The sequence below is a fragment of the Leptodactylus fuscus genome, unplaced genomic scaffold (assembly GCF_031893055.1).
Source record: "Leptodactylus fuscus isolate aLepFus1 unplaced genomic scaffold, aLepFus1.hap2 HAP2_SCAFFOLD_412, whole genome shotgun sequence".
NCBI classification, from domain to species: domain Eukaryota; kingdom Metazoa; phylum Chordata; class Amphibia; order Anura; family Leptodactylidae; genus Leptodactylus; species Leptodactylus fuscus.
Window position 1 is genome coordinate 54,846 of NW_027440437.1, and position 13,064 is coordinate 67,909.

At 39.8% G+C, this 13,064-nt stretch overlaps 1 protein-coding gene across 1 annotated transcript in view; it reads right to left on the minus strand.

Moving 5' to 3' along the window:
• The window catches only part of ARHGAP30 (Rho GTPase activating protein 30), a 32,893-nt gene extending 20,764 nt beyond the window's left edge, over positions 1 to 12,129 (minus strand). Inside the window, exon 1 of the mRNA XM_075261808.1 lies at positions 11,907 to 12,129. Coding sequence (XP_075117909.1) covers positions 11,907 to 12,012 — 106 coding nt within the window. The 5' untranslated portion in view covers positions 12,013 to 12,129. The remainder of the gene's footprint in view (positions 1 to 11,906) is intronic.
• Positions 12,130 to 13,064: the final 935 nt, after the last annotated feature.

Sequence of the window (13,064 nt, forward strand, 5' to 3'; positions counted from 1 at the left end):
CATCCAGTACCAACTCACTGGACCATTTCACCCCCCCCCCCCAACTTCACCAGGACAATCCGTTACTCACCGCCACTTGCACTGCCATAATGAATAGAAAACAAATAAGCCCACCAATGTAGCTGTGGCATTCCGCTCCCATAAGGGGATAACTTTTCAGCTAGCCACAGCTCGTAGCCACACGTTTGTCTCCCATACAGTAACAGTAGCCCTATGGCAATTACATCATCAAACTCCGATTTTCTTAAAGAAAAAAAAACATGCTTATTGCATTATGTCAATGTAACTGTCATATAACCGCCATATAACCAACATATAACCACCACATAGCCACCATATAACCAACATATAACCGCAATAAAACTGTTATTTAACCGCCATATAACCACCATATAACCAACATATAACCGCCATATAACCAACATATAACCGCCATATAACCAACATATAACCCCCATATAACCGCCATATAACCACCATACAGCACCACCAAACACAGCACATGGACTTAACATAATAATGTACAGCACCATGGCATTAATGTACTATGTCTTATAGATATTGTGAGAGAGTGAAGGGTGTGGTCTGGGAACACAGGTATATTCCAGCCAGGCAGCTAAAGGGTGTTTGGTAAAGATTCACACCAGGGAGGTCAGCTGATTAATCAGGCCCTAATAAGTCTGAGGGAGCCTTCACATGGAGTAACGCCGAACTCAATGTGTGCTTATTTTTACTGCCGTAGAAATGCGAGGGTAGCATTTATGTCGCGTTTACGCGGCGTTATTATACTATGAGCATATCCGCAGCATATGCGGGTGGCACCACATTGACAGAGTTGACCTGTCCATACCAAACCTACAGAGCAGGTACTGTGCCACCCGTTGTTGTTGCCAAGGTGGGAGACCGGTAGCCAGTCTCCTGTATAGTCAGGGAAAAGTTTCCTTACATTTAAGTTAGATTTCTCAGCCGAGAAGGAGTTTGTTTTTTGTTTGTCCTGTGGCTTTGCAAAAGCAGTGTATGTGCTACATGTGAATAAAGCCTGAACGTATGTGCAATCCAGTGTCTGTGTCCGGCCCGGCTACAGTCATCTACCTGAGCAATTCCCCACAATATATATAGTCCTAGGAGTCCTGACAGTGTCATACACTATGTATTATAGATATATGTAGTCCTAGGAGTCCTGACAGTGTCATACACTATGTATTATAGTTATATATAGTCCTAGGAGCCCTGACAGTGTCATACACTATGTATTATAGATATATATAGTCCTAGGAGCCCTGACAGTGTCACACACTATGTATTATAGATATATATAGTCCTAGGAGTCCTGACAGTGTCATACACTATGTATTATATATATATATATATAGTCCTAGGAGCCCTGACAGTGTCATACACTATGTATTATAGATATATATAGTCCTAGGAGCCCTGACAGTGTCATACACTATGTATTATAGATATATATAGTCCTAGGAGCCCTAACAGTGTCATACACTATGTATTATAGATATATATATATATAGTCCTAGGAGTCCTGACAGTGTCATACACTATGTATTATAGATATATATAGTCCTAGGAGTCCTGACAGTGTCATACACTATGTATTATAGATATATATAGTCCTAGGAGTCCTGACAGTGTCATACACTATGTATTATAGATATATATAGTCCTAGGAGTCCTGACAGTGTCATGCACTATGTATTATAGATATATATAGTCCTAGGAGCCCTGACAGTGTCATACACTATGTATTATAGAGATATATATAGTCCTAGGAGCCCTGACAGTGTCATACACTATGTATTATGGATATATATAGTCCTAGGAGCCCTGACAGTGTCATCCACTATGTATTATAGATATATATAGTCCTAGGAGCCCTGACAGTGTCATCCACTATGTATTATAGATATATATAGTCCTAGGAGCCCTGACAGTGTCATCCACTATGTATTATAGATATATATAGTCCTAGGAGCCCTGACAGTGTCATCCACTATGTATTATAGATATATATAGTCCTAGGAGTCCTGACAGTGTCATACACTATGTATTATAGATATATATAGTCCTAGGAGTCCTGACAGTGTCATACACTATGTATTATAGATATATATATAGTCCTAGGAGCCCTGACAGTGTCATACACTATGTATTATAGATATATATAGTCCTAGGAACCCTGACAGTGTCATACACTATGTATTATAGATATATATAGTCCTAGGGGCCCTGACAGTGTCATACACTGTGTATTATAGATATATATAGTCCTAGGAGCCCTGACAGTGTCATACACTATGTATTATAGATATAAATATATATATAGTCCTAGGAGCCCTGACAGTGTCATCCACTATGTATTATGGATATATATAGTCCTAGGAGTCCTGACAGTGTCATACACTATGTATTATAGATATATATAGTCCTAGGAGCCCTGACAGTGTCATACACTATGTATTATAGATATATATAGTCCTAGGAGCCCTGACAGTGTCATACACTATGTATTATAGATATATATAGTCCTAGGAGCCCTGACAGTGTCATACACTATGTATTATAGATATATATAGTCCTAGGAGCCCTGACAGTGTCATACACTATGCATTATAGATATATATAGTCCTAGGAGCCCTGACAGTGTCCTACACTATGTATTATAGATATACACTCACTGGCCACTTTATTAGGTACACCTGTCCAACTGCTCGTTAACACTTAATTTCTAATCAGCCAATCACATGGCGGCAACTCAGTGCATTTAGGCATGTAGACATGGTCAAGACAATCTCCTGCAGTTCAAACCGAGCATCAGTATGGGGGGGAAGAAAGGTGATGTGAGTGCCTTTGAACGTGGCATGGTTGTTGGTGCCAGAAGGGCTGGTCTGAGTATTTCAGAAACTGCTGATCTACTGGGATTTTCACGCACAACCATCTCTAGGGTTTACAGAGAATGGTTCGAAAAAGAAAAAACATCCAGTGAGCGGCAGTTCTGTGGGGGGCGGAAATGCGTTGTTGATGCCAGAGGTCAGAGGAGAATGGCCAGACTGGTTCCAGCTGATAGAAAGGCAACAGTGACTCAAATAGCCACCCGTTACAACCAAGGTAGCCAGAAGAGCATCTCTGAACGCCGCACAGTACGTCCAACTTTGAGGCTACAGATGGGCTACAGCAGCAGAAGACCACACCGGGGGCCACTCCTTTCAGCTAAGAACAGGAAACTGAGGCTACAATTTGCACAAGCTCATCGAAATTGGACAATTGAAGATTGGAAAAACGTTGCCTGGTCTGATGAGTCTCGATTTCTGCTGCAACATTCGGATGGTAGGGTCAGAATTTGGCGTCAACAACATGAAAGCATGGATCCATCCTGCCTTGTATCGGTAACGGTTCAGGCTGGTGGTGGTGGTGTCATGGTGTGGGGAATATTTTCTTGGCACTCTTTGGGCCCCCCCTTGGTACCAATTGAGCATCGTTGCAACGCCAAAGCCTACCTGAGTATTGTTGCTGACCATGTCCATCCCTTTATGAGCACAATGTACCCAACATCTGATGGCTACTTTCAGCAGGATAATGCAATGCCATGTCATAAAGCTGGAATCATCTCAGACTGGTTTCTTGAACATGACAATGAGTTCACTGTACTCCAATGGCCTCCACAGTCACCAGATCTCAATCCAATAGAGGAGCATCTTTGGGATGTGGTGGAACGGGAGAGTCGCATCATGGATGTGCAGCCGACAAATCTGCGACTGCAACTGTGTGATGTCATCATGTCAATATGGACCAAAATCTCTGAGGAATGCTTCCAGCACCTTGTTGTATCTATGCCACGAAGAATTGAGGCAGTTCTGAAGGCAAAAGGGGGTCCAACCCGTTACTAGCATGGTGGACCTAATAAAGTGGCCGGTGAGTGTATATATAGTCCTAGGAGCCCTGACAGCGTCATACACTATGTATTATAGATATATATAGTCCTAGGAGCCCTGACAGTGTCATACACTATGTATTATAGATATATAGTCCTAGGAGCCCTGACAGTGTCATACACTATGTATTATATATATATATATATATATATATATATATATATATATATATATATATATATATATATAGTCCTAGGAGCCCTGACAGCGTCATACACTATGTATTATAGATATATATAGTCCTAGGGGCCCTGACAGTGTCATACACTATGTATTATAGATATATAGTCCTAGAAGTCCTGACAGTGTCATACACTATGTATTATATATATATATATATAGTCCTAGAAGCCCTGACAGTGTCATACACTATGTATTATAGATACATATAGTCCTAGGAGTCCTGGCAGTGTCATACACTATGTATTATAGATATATATAGTCCTAGGAGCCCTGACAGTGTCATACACTATGTATTATGGATATATATAGTCCTAGGAGCCCTGACAGTGTCATACACTATGTATTATAGATATATATAGTCCTAGGAGCCCTGACAGTGTCATACACTATGTATTATAGATATATATAGTCCTAGGAGCCCTGACAGTGTCATACACTATGTAATATAGATATATATAGTCCTAGGAGCCCTGACAGTGTCATACACTATGTATTATGGATATATATAGTCCTAGGAGCCCTGACAGTGTCATACACTATGTATTATAGATATATATAGTCCTAGGAGCCCTGACAGTGTCGTCCACTATGTATTATAGATATATATAGTCCTAGGAGCCCTGACAGTGTCATACACTATGTATTATAGATATATATAGTCCTAGGAGCCCTGACAGTGTCGTCCACTATGTATTATAGATATATATAGTCCTAGGAGCCCTGACAGTGTCATACACTATGTATTATAGATATATATAGTCCTAGGAGCCCTGACAGTGTCATCCACTATGTAATATAGATATATATTGTCCTAGGAGCCCTGACAGTGTCATCCACTATGTATTATAGATATATATAGTCCTAGGAGTCCTGACAGTGTCATCCACTATGTATTATAGATATATATAGTCCTAGGAGCCCTGACAGTGTCATACACTATGTATTATAGATATATATATAGTCCTAGGAGCCCTGACAGTGTCATACACTATGTATTATAGATATATATAGTCCTAGGAGCCCTGACAGTGTCATACACTATGTATTATAGATATATATATAGTCCTAGGAGCCCTGACAGTGTCATACACTATGTATTATAGATATATATAGTCCTAGGAGCCCTGACAGTGTCATCCACTATATATTATAGATATATATAGTCCTAGGAGCCCTGACAGTGTCATCCACTATATATTATAGATATATATAGTCCTAGGAGTCCTGACAGTGTCATACACTATGTATTATAGATATATATATATAGTCCTAGGAGCCCTGACAGTGTCATACACTATGTATTATAGATATATATATAGTACTAGGAACCCTGACAGTGTCATACACTATGTATTATAGATATACTGTATATAGTCCTAGGAGCCGTGACAGTGTCATCCACTATGTATTATAGATATATATATAGTCCTAAGAGCCCTGACAGTGTCATACACTATGTATTATAGATATACTGTATATAGTCCTAGGAGCCCTGACAGTGTCATACACTATGTATTATAGATATATATAGTCCTAGGAGCCCTGACAGCGTCATACACTATGTATTATAGATATATATAGTCCTAGGGGCCCTGACAGTGTCATACACTATGTATTATAGATATATATAGTCCTAGGAGTCCTGACAGTGTCATACACTATGTATTATAGATATATAGTCCTAGAAGTCCTGACAGTGTCATACACTATGTAATATATATATATATATATATATATATATATATATATATATATATATATATATATATATATAGTCCTAGGAGCCCTGACAGTGTCATACACTATGTATTATAGATATATATAGTCCTAGGAGCCCTGACAGTGTCATACACTATGTATTATAGATATATATAGTCCTAGGAGCCCTGACAGTGTCATACACTATGTATTATATATATATATATATATATATATATATATATATATATATATATATATATATATATATAGTCCTAGGAGTCCTGACAGTGTCATCCACTATGTATTATAGATATATATAGTCCTAGGAGCCCTGACAGTGTCATACACTATGTATTATAGATATATATATAGTCCTAGGAGCCCTGACAGTGTCATCCACTATGTAATATAGATATATATAGTCCTAGGAGTCCTGACAGTGTCATACACTATGTATTATAGATATATATAGTCCTAGGAGCCCTGACAGTGTCATACACTATGTATTATAGATATATATAGTCCTAGGAGCCCTGACAGTGTCATACACTATGTATTATAGATATATATAGTCCTAGGAGCCCTGACAGTGTCATACACTATGTATTATAGATATATATAGTCCTAGGAGTCCTGACAGTGTCATCCACTATGTATTATAGATAAATATATTCCTAGGAGCCCTGACAGTGTCATACACTATGTATTATAGATATATATATATAGTCCTAGGAGCCCGGACAGTGTCATACACTATGTATTATAGATATATATAGTCCTAGGAGCCCTGACAGTGTCATACACTATGTATTATAGATATATATAGTCCTAGGAGCCCTGACAGTGTCATACACTATGTATTATATATATATATATATATATATATATATATATATATATATATATATAGTCCTAGGAGTCCTGACAGTGTCATCCACTATGTATTATAGATATATATAGTCCTAGGAGCCCTGACAGTGTCATACACTATGTATTATAGATATATATATAGTCCTAGGAGCCCTGACAGTGTCATCCACTATGTAATATAGATATATATAGTCCTAGGAGTCCTTACAGTGTCATACACTATGTATTATAGATATATATAGTCCTAGGAGCCCTGACAGTGTCATACACTATGTATTATAGATATATATAGTCCTAGGAGCCCTGACAGTGTCATACACTATGTATTATAGATATATATAGTCCTAGGAGCCCTGACAGTGTCATACACTATGTATTATAGATATATATAGTCCTAGGAGTCCTGACAGTGTCATCCACTATGTATTATAGATAAATATATTCCTAGGAGCCCTGACAGTGTCATACACTATGTATTATAGATATATATATATAGTCCTAGGAGCCCGGACAGTGTCATACACTATGTATTATAGATATATATAGTCCTAGGAGCCCTGACAGTGTCATACACTATGTATTATAGATATATATATAGTCCTAGGAGCCCTGACAGTGTCATACACTATGTATTATAGATATATATAGTCCTAGGAGCCCTGACAGTGTCATACACTATGTATTATAGATATATATAGTCCTAGGAGCCCTGACAGTGTCATCCACTATATATTATAGATATATATAGTCCTAGGAGCCCTGACAGTGTCATCCACTATATATTATAGATATATATATTCCTAGGAGTCCTGACAGTGTCATACACTATGTATTTATAGATATATATAGTCCTAGAAGCCCTGACAGTGTCATACACTATGTATTATAGATATATATATATATATATATAGTCCTAGGAGCCCTGACAGTGTCATACACTATGTATTATAGATATATATAGTACTAGGAACCCTGACAGTGTCATACACTATGTATTATAGATATACTGTATATAGTCCTAGGAGCCGTGACAGTGTCATCCACTATGTATTATAGATATATATATAGTCCTAGGAGCCCTGACAGTGTCATACACTATGTATTATAGATATACTGTATATAGTCCTAGGAGCCCTGACAGTGTCATACACTATGTATTATAGATATATATAGTCCTAGGAGCCCTGACAGTGTCATACACTATTTATTATAGATATATATAGTCCTAGGAGTCCTGACAGTGTCATACACTATGTATTATAGATATATATAGTCCTAGGAGCCCTGACAGTGTCATACACTATGTATTATAGATATATATAGTCCTAGGAGCCCTGACAGCGTCATACACTATGTATTATAGATATATATAGTCCTAGGGGCCCTGACAGTGTCATACACTATGTATTATAGATATATAGTCCTAGAAGTCCTGACAGTGTCATACACTATGTATTATATATATATATATATATATAGTCCTAGGAGCCCTGACAGTGTCATACACTATGTATTATAGATATATATAGTCCTAGGAGCACTGACAGTGTCATACACTATGTATTATAGATATATATAGTCCTAGGAGCCCTGACAGTGTCATACACTATGTATTATAGATATATATAGTCCTAGGAGCCCTGACAGTGTCATACACTATGTATTATAGATATATATAGTCCTAGGAGCCCTGACAGTGTCATACGCTATGTATTATATATATATATAGTCCTAGGAGCCCTGACAGTGTCATACACTATGTATTATAGATATATATAGTCCTAGGAGCCCTGACAGTGTCATACACTATATATTATAGATATATATAGTCCTAGGAGCCCTGACAGTGTCATCCACTATATATTATAGATATATATAGTCCTAGGAGCCCTGACAGTGTCATACACTATGTATTATAGATATATATAGTCCTTGGAGCCCTGACAGTGTCATCCACTATGTAATATAGATATATATAGTCCTAGGAGCCCTGACAGTGTCATACACTATGTATTATGGATATATATAGTCCTAGGAGCCCTGACAGTGTCATACACTATGTATTATAGATATATATATAGTCCTAGGAGCCCTGACAGTGTCATACACTATGTATTATAGATATATATAGTCCTAGGAGCCCTGACAGTGTCATACACTATATATTATAGATATATATAGTCCTAGGAGCCCTGACAGTGTCATCCACTATATATTATAGATATATATAGTCCTAGGAGTCCTGACAGTGTCATACACTATGTATTATAGATATATATAGTCCTAGGAGCCCTGACAGTGTCATACACTATGTATTATAGATATATATAGTCCTAGGAGCCCTGACAGTGTCATACACTATGTATTATAGATATATATAGTCCTAGGAGCCCTGACAGTGTCATACACTATGTATTATAGATATATATATATATATAGTCCTAGAAGCCCTGACAGTGTCATTCACTATGCATTATAGATATATATAGTCCTAGGAGCCCTGACAGTGTCCTACACTATGTATTATAGATATACACTCACTGGCCACTTTATTAGGTACACCTGTCCAACTGCTCGTTAACACTTAAATTCTAATCAGCCAATCACGTGGCGGCAACTCAGTGCATTTAGGCATGTAGACATGGTCAAGACAATCTCCTGCAGTTCAAACCGAGCATCAGTATGGGGAAGAAAGGTGATGTGAGTGCCTTTGAACGTGGCATGGTTGTTGGTGCCAGAAGGGCTGGTCTGAGTATTTCAGAAACTGCTGATCTACTGGGATTTTCACGCACAACCATCTCTAGGGTTTACAGAGAATGGTTCGAAAAAGAAAAAACATCCAGTGAGCGGCAGTTCTGTGGGGGGCGGAAATGCGTTGTTGATGCCAGAGGTCAGAGGAGAATGGCCAGACTGGTTCCAGCTGATAGAAAGGCAACAGTGACTCAAATAGCCACCCGTTACAACCAAGGTAGCCAGAAGAGCATCTCTGAACGCCGCACAGTACGTCCAACTTTGAGGCTACAGATGGGCTACAGCAGCAGAAGACCACACCGGGTGCCACTCCTTTCAGCTAAGAACAGGAAACTGAGGCTACAATTTGCACAAGCTCATCGAAATTGGACAATTGAAGATTGGAAAAACGTTGCCTGGTCTGATGAGTCTCGATTTCTGCTGCGACATTCGGATGGTAGGGTCAGAATTTGGCGTCAACAACATGAAAGCATGGATCCATCCTACCTTGTATCGGTAACGGTTCAGGCTGGTGGTGGTGGTGTCATGGTGTGGGGAATATTTTCTTGGCACTCTTTGGGCCCCCCCTTGGTACCAATTGAGCATCGTTGCAACGACAAAGCCTACCTGAGTATTGTTGCTGACCATGTCCATCCCTTTATGACCACAATGTACCCAACATCTGATGGCTACTTTCAGCAGGATAATGCAATGCCATGTCATAAAGCTGGAATCATCTCAGACTGGTTTCTTGACCATGACAATGAGTTCACTGTACTCCAATGGCCTCCACAGTCACCAGATCTCAATCCAATAGAGGAGCATCTTTGGGATGTGGTGGAACGGGAGATTCGCATCATGGATGTGCAGCCGACAAATCTGCGACTGCAACTGTGTGATGTCATCATGTCAATATGGAGCAAAATCTCTGAGGAATGCTTCCAGCACCTTGTTGTATCTATGCCACGAAGAATTGAGGCAGTTCTGAAGGCAAAAGGGGGTCCAACCCGTTACTAGCATGGTGTACCTAATAAAGTGGCCGGTGAGTGTATATATAGTCCTAGGAGCCCTGACAGTGTCATACACTATGTATTATAGATATATATAGTCCTAGGAGTCCTGACAGTGTCATACACTATGTATTATAGATATATATAGTCCTAGGAGCCCTGACAGTGTCATACACTATGTATTATAGATATATATATAGTCCTAGGAGCCCTGACAGTGTCATACACTATGTATTATAGATATATATAGTCCTAGGAGCCCTGACAGTGTCATACACTATGTATTATAGATATATATATAGTCCTAGGAGCCCTGACAGTGTCATACACTATGTATTATAGATATATATATAGTCCTAGGAGCCCTGACAGTGTCATACACTATGTATTATAGATATATATATAGTCCTAGGAGCCCTGACAGTGTCATACACTATGTATTATAGATATATATATAGTCCTAGGAGCCCTGACAGTGTCATACACTATGTATTATAGATATATATAGTCCTAGGAGCCCTGACAGTGTCATACACTATGTATTATAGATATATATAGTCCTAGGAGCCCTGACAGTGTCATACACTATGTATTATAGATATATATAGTCCTAGGAGCCCTGACAGTGTCATACACTATGTATTATAGATATATATAGTCCTAGGAGCCCTGACAGTGTCATTCACTATGATTTTCATTATGGTCTGTATCACACTTGCTCAACCCACAAGTAATCTGTACCTAAAATCTGAATCAATACAGATGTAGAAAAATTTGCTACACTACACAGCAGAGGTCCTCTATATACCACACCACACAGGACAGGTCCTCTATATACCACACCACACAGGACAGGTCCTCTATATACCACACCACACAGGACAGGTCCTCTATATACTACACCGCACAGGACAGGTCCTCTATATACTACACCGCACAGGACAGGTCCTCTATATACTACACCACACAGGACAGGTCCTCTATATACTACACCGCTTGGGATAGCGGACATTTCCTCTTTATACTACACCTCACAGGAGAGCTGACTGATCTGTATACTGTGCAGGTGGGTGACACTACACCACATAGCTGAGCTGACAAGTCTTCTGCCAGTCTTTCTTAGCACTTCTGATTAGGATTGATCTCCTCATAGATTCCAGTCCAGTTCGTGGTGAGTCCTCCACCATTAGTGATCTTATGCCGCTTTGCTCGGGCACCTTGTGGGCCACACGGACTTCCATTATCTGACGGTTCCATTATGATTCGGACCCTGCATGAAATGATCCATTTTTTGCTTTTATGTTCTGGTCATTTGTCGCTGTTGAGATAATGGATCATCCATGATGCTCTGATGGCCGGTCAATGGCCATGTTTTTACTGGGCAGTACACCATGTCCCTGACATCTTTCTCATGGGCATTGGACATAAATGTGAAGAGCTGCATGGAAGACAGGTCAGCACTTACCTTCTTGCCCAGATGCTTGGAGATGTTCCAGCAAGTCACACCCAAAAATTTTGTCCTTGACGGTCTTCTTCTTCACTCTCTGCCTGGCCTTCATAGCTAACGACATGATGGTAGATGTCCTTTGATGGCTTCTATGATGTGTTGACCTCTCATGGACTTAGTAGATCTCCTGACACCTGCCGTTGCGATTGTCTCCACTTACTTAGTTGCAAATACTTAATAATGCACAGGAAGTGGTTATGGTAAAGGAAGCAGCCGTGTTACAGAGGCCATCACCACCCTGACGTGACGAGCGTTGCACCATGTCCCAGCCCCTTTGTAGCAGTGAATGTAATGATCTGAATTTAGAGGAAGCCTGAGTTACTGTCTGAGAACCACATCCTGTTCATAGCAGAACCCAAACCGCAGAACGTAGAAGAGAGAAGCTTGGAGCAGGTTCTTCTGCAGGACACGTTATGACCCAAAGCCATTGGGTGAGACCATGGAGGTCCGTCCTGGAAGAACCTGAATGGTGGTTATTCTGTCTTGGGTCTAGAACTGTGTCGGGTGCGTGAACCTTAATGAATGTGAGATGGGACCGAGGAGTAGACACTCTGGTGATGGCTCCCCCATGTGTGGACTGTCAGTGGACGTAAGATCCACATCATGGGGGTTGGCACCGTATAGAGGAAATAAAGACATTGACAAATAATCTCTTCACATCCCAATTTTTTGTGATTTACAACATTGAACTTCAAGTATTAATCATCTTTGTACAAGAATTTCCCGGCAATGAAGGTAAAAACACCCCGGCCCTGACATAAATACCGTATGTAGAAAATCTATACAGTACATATAAATACCCGAGACTTGCCTCTCGTCTTACACATCTATACAAGGAATGGAGAAGAAATTTACATCAATATATACAAATCCTAGCGAGTCCCTGGATTCCAGAAGAAGTCTACAGCCTGGTGCCCCATTCCCCAGGACGGCCCTAATAAGGCTCCTCACCTACACAGTCATCCCATCCCATTGTCTTCACTGGGGCCACAGACTGTGTAATAAAGGTGTCGGGGGAAGGGGTGGGGTACTGTCCGAGCCAGATAAACAATTAGCTGAAGTTTCACAAGAGTCCTGTTGTGAGTCAGTCTGATGAAGACTTGGTTCCTCTTCTTG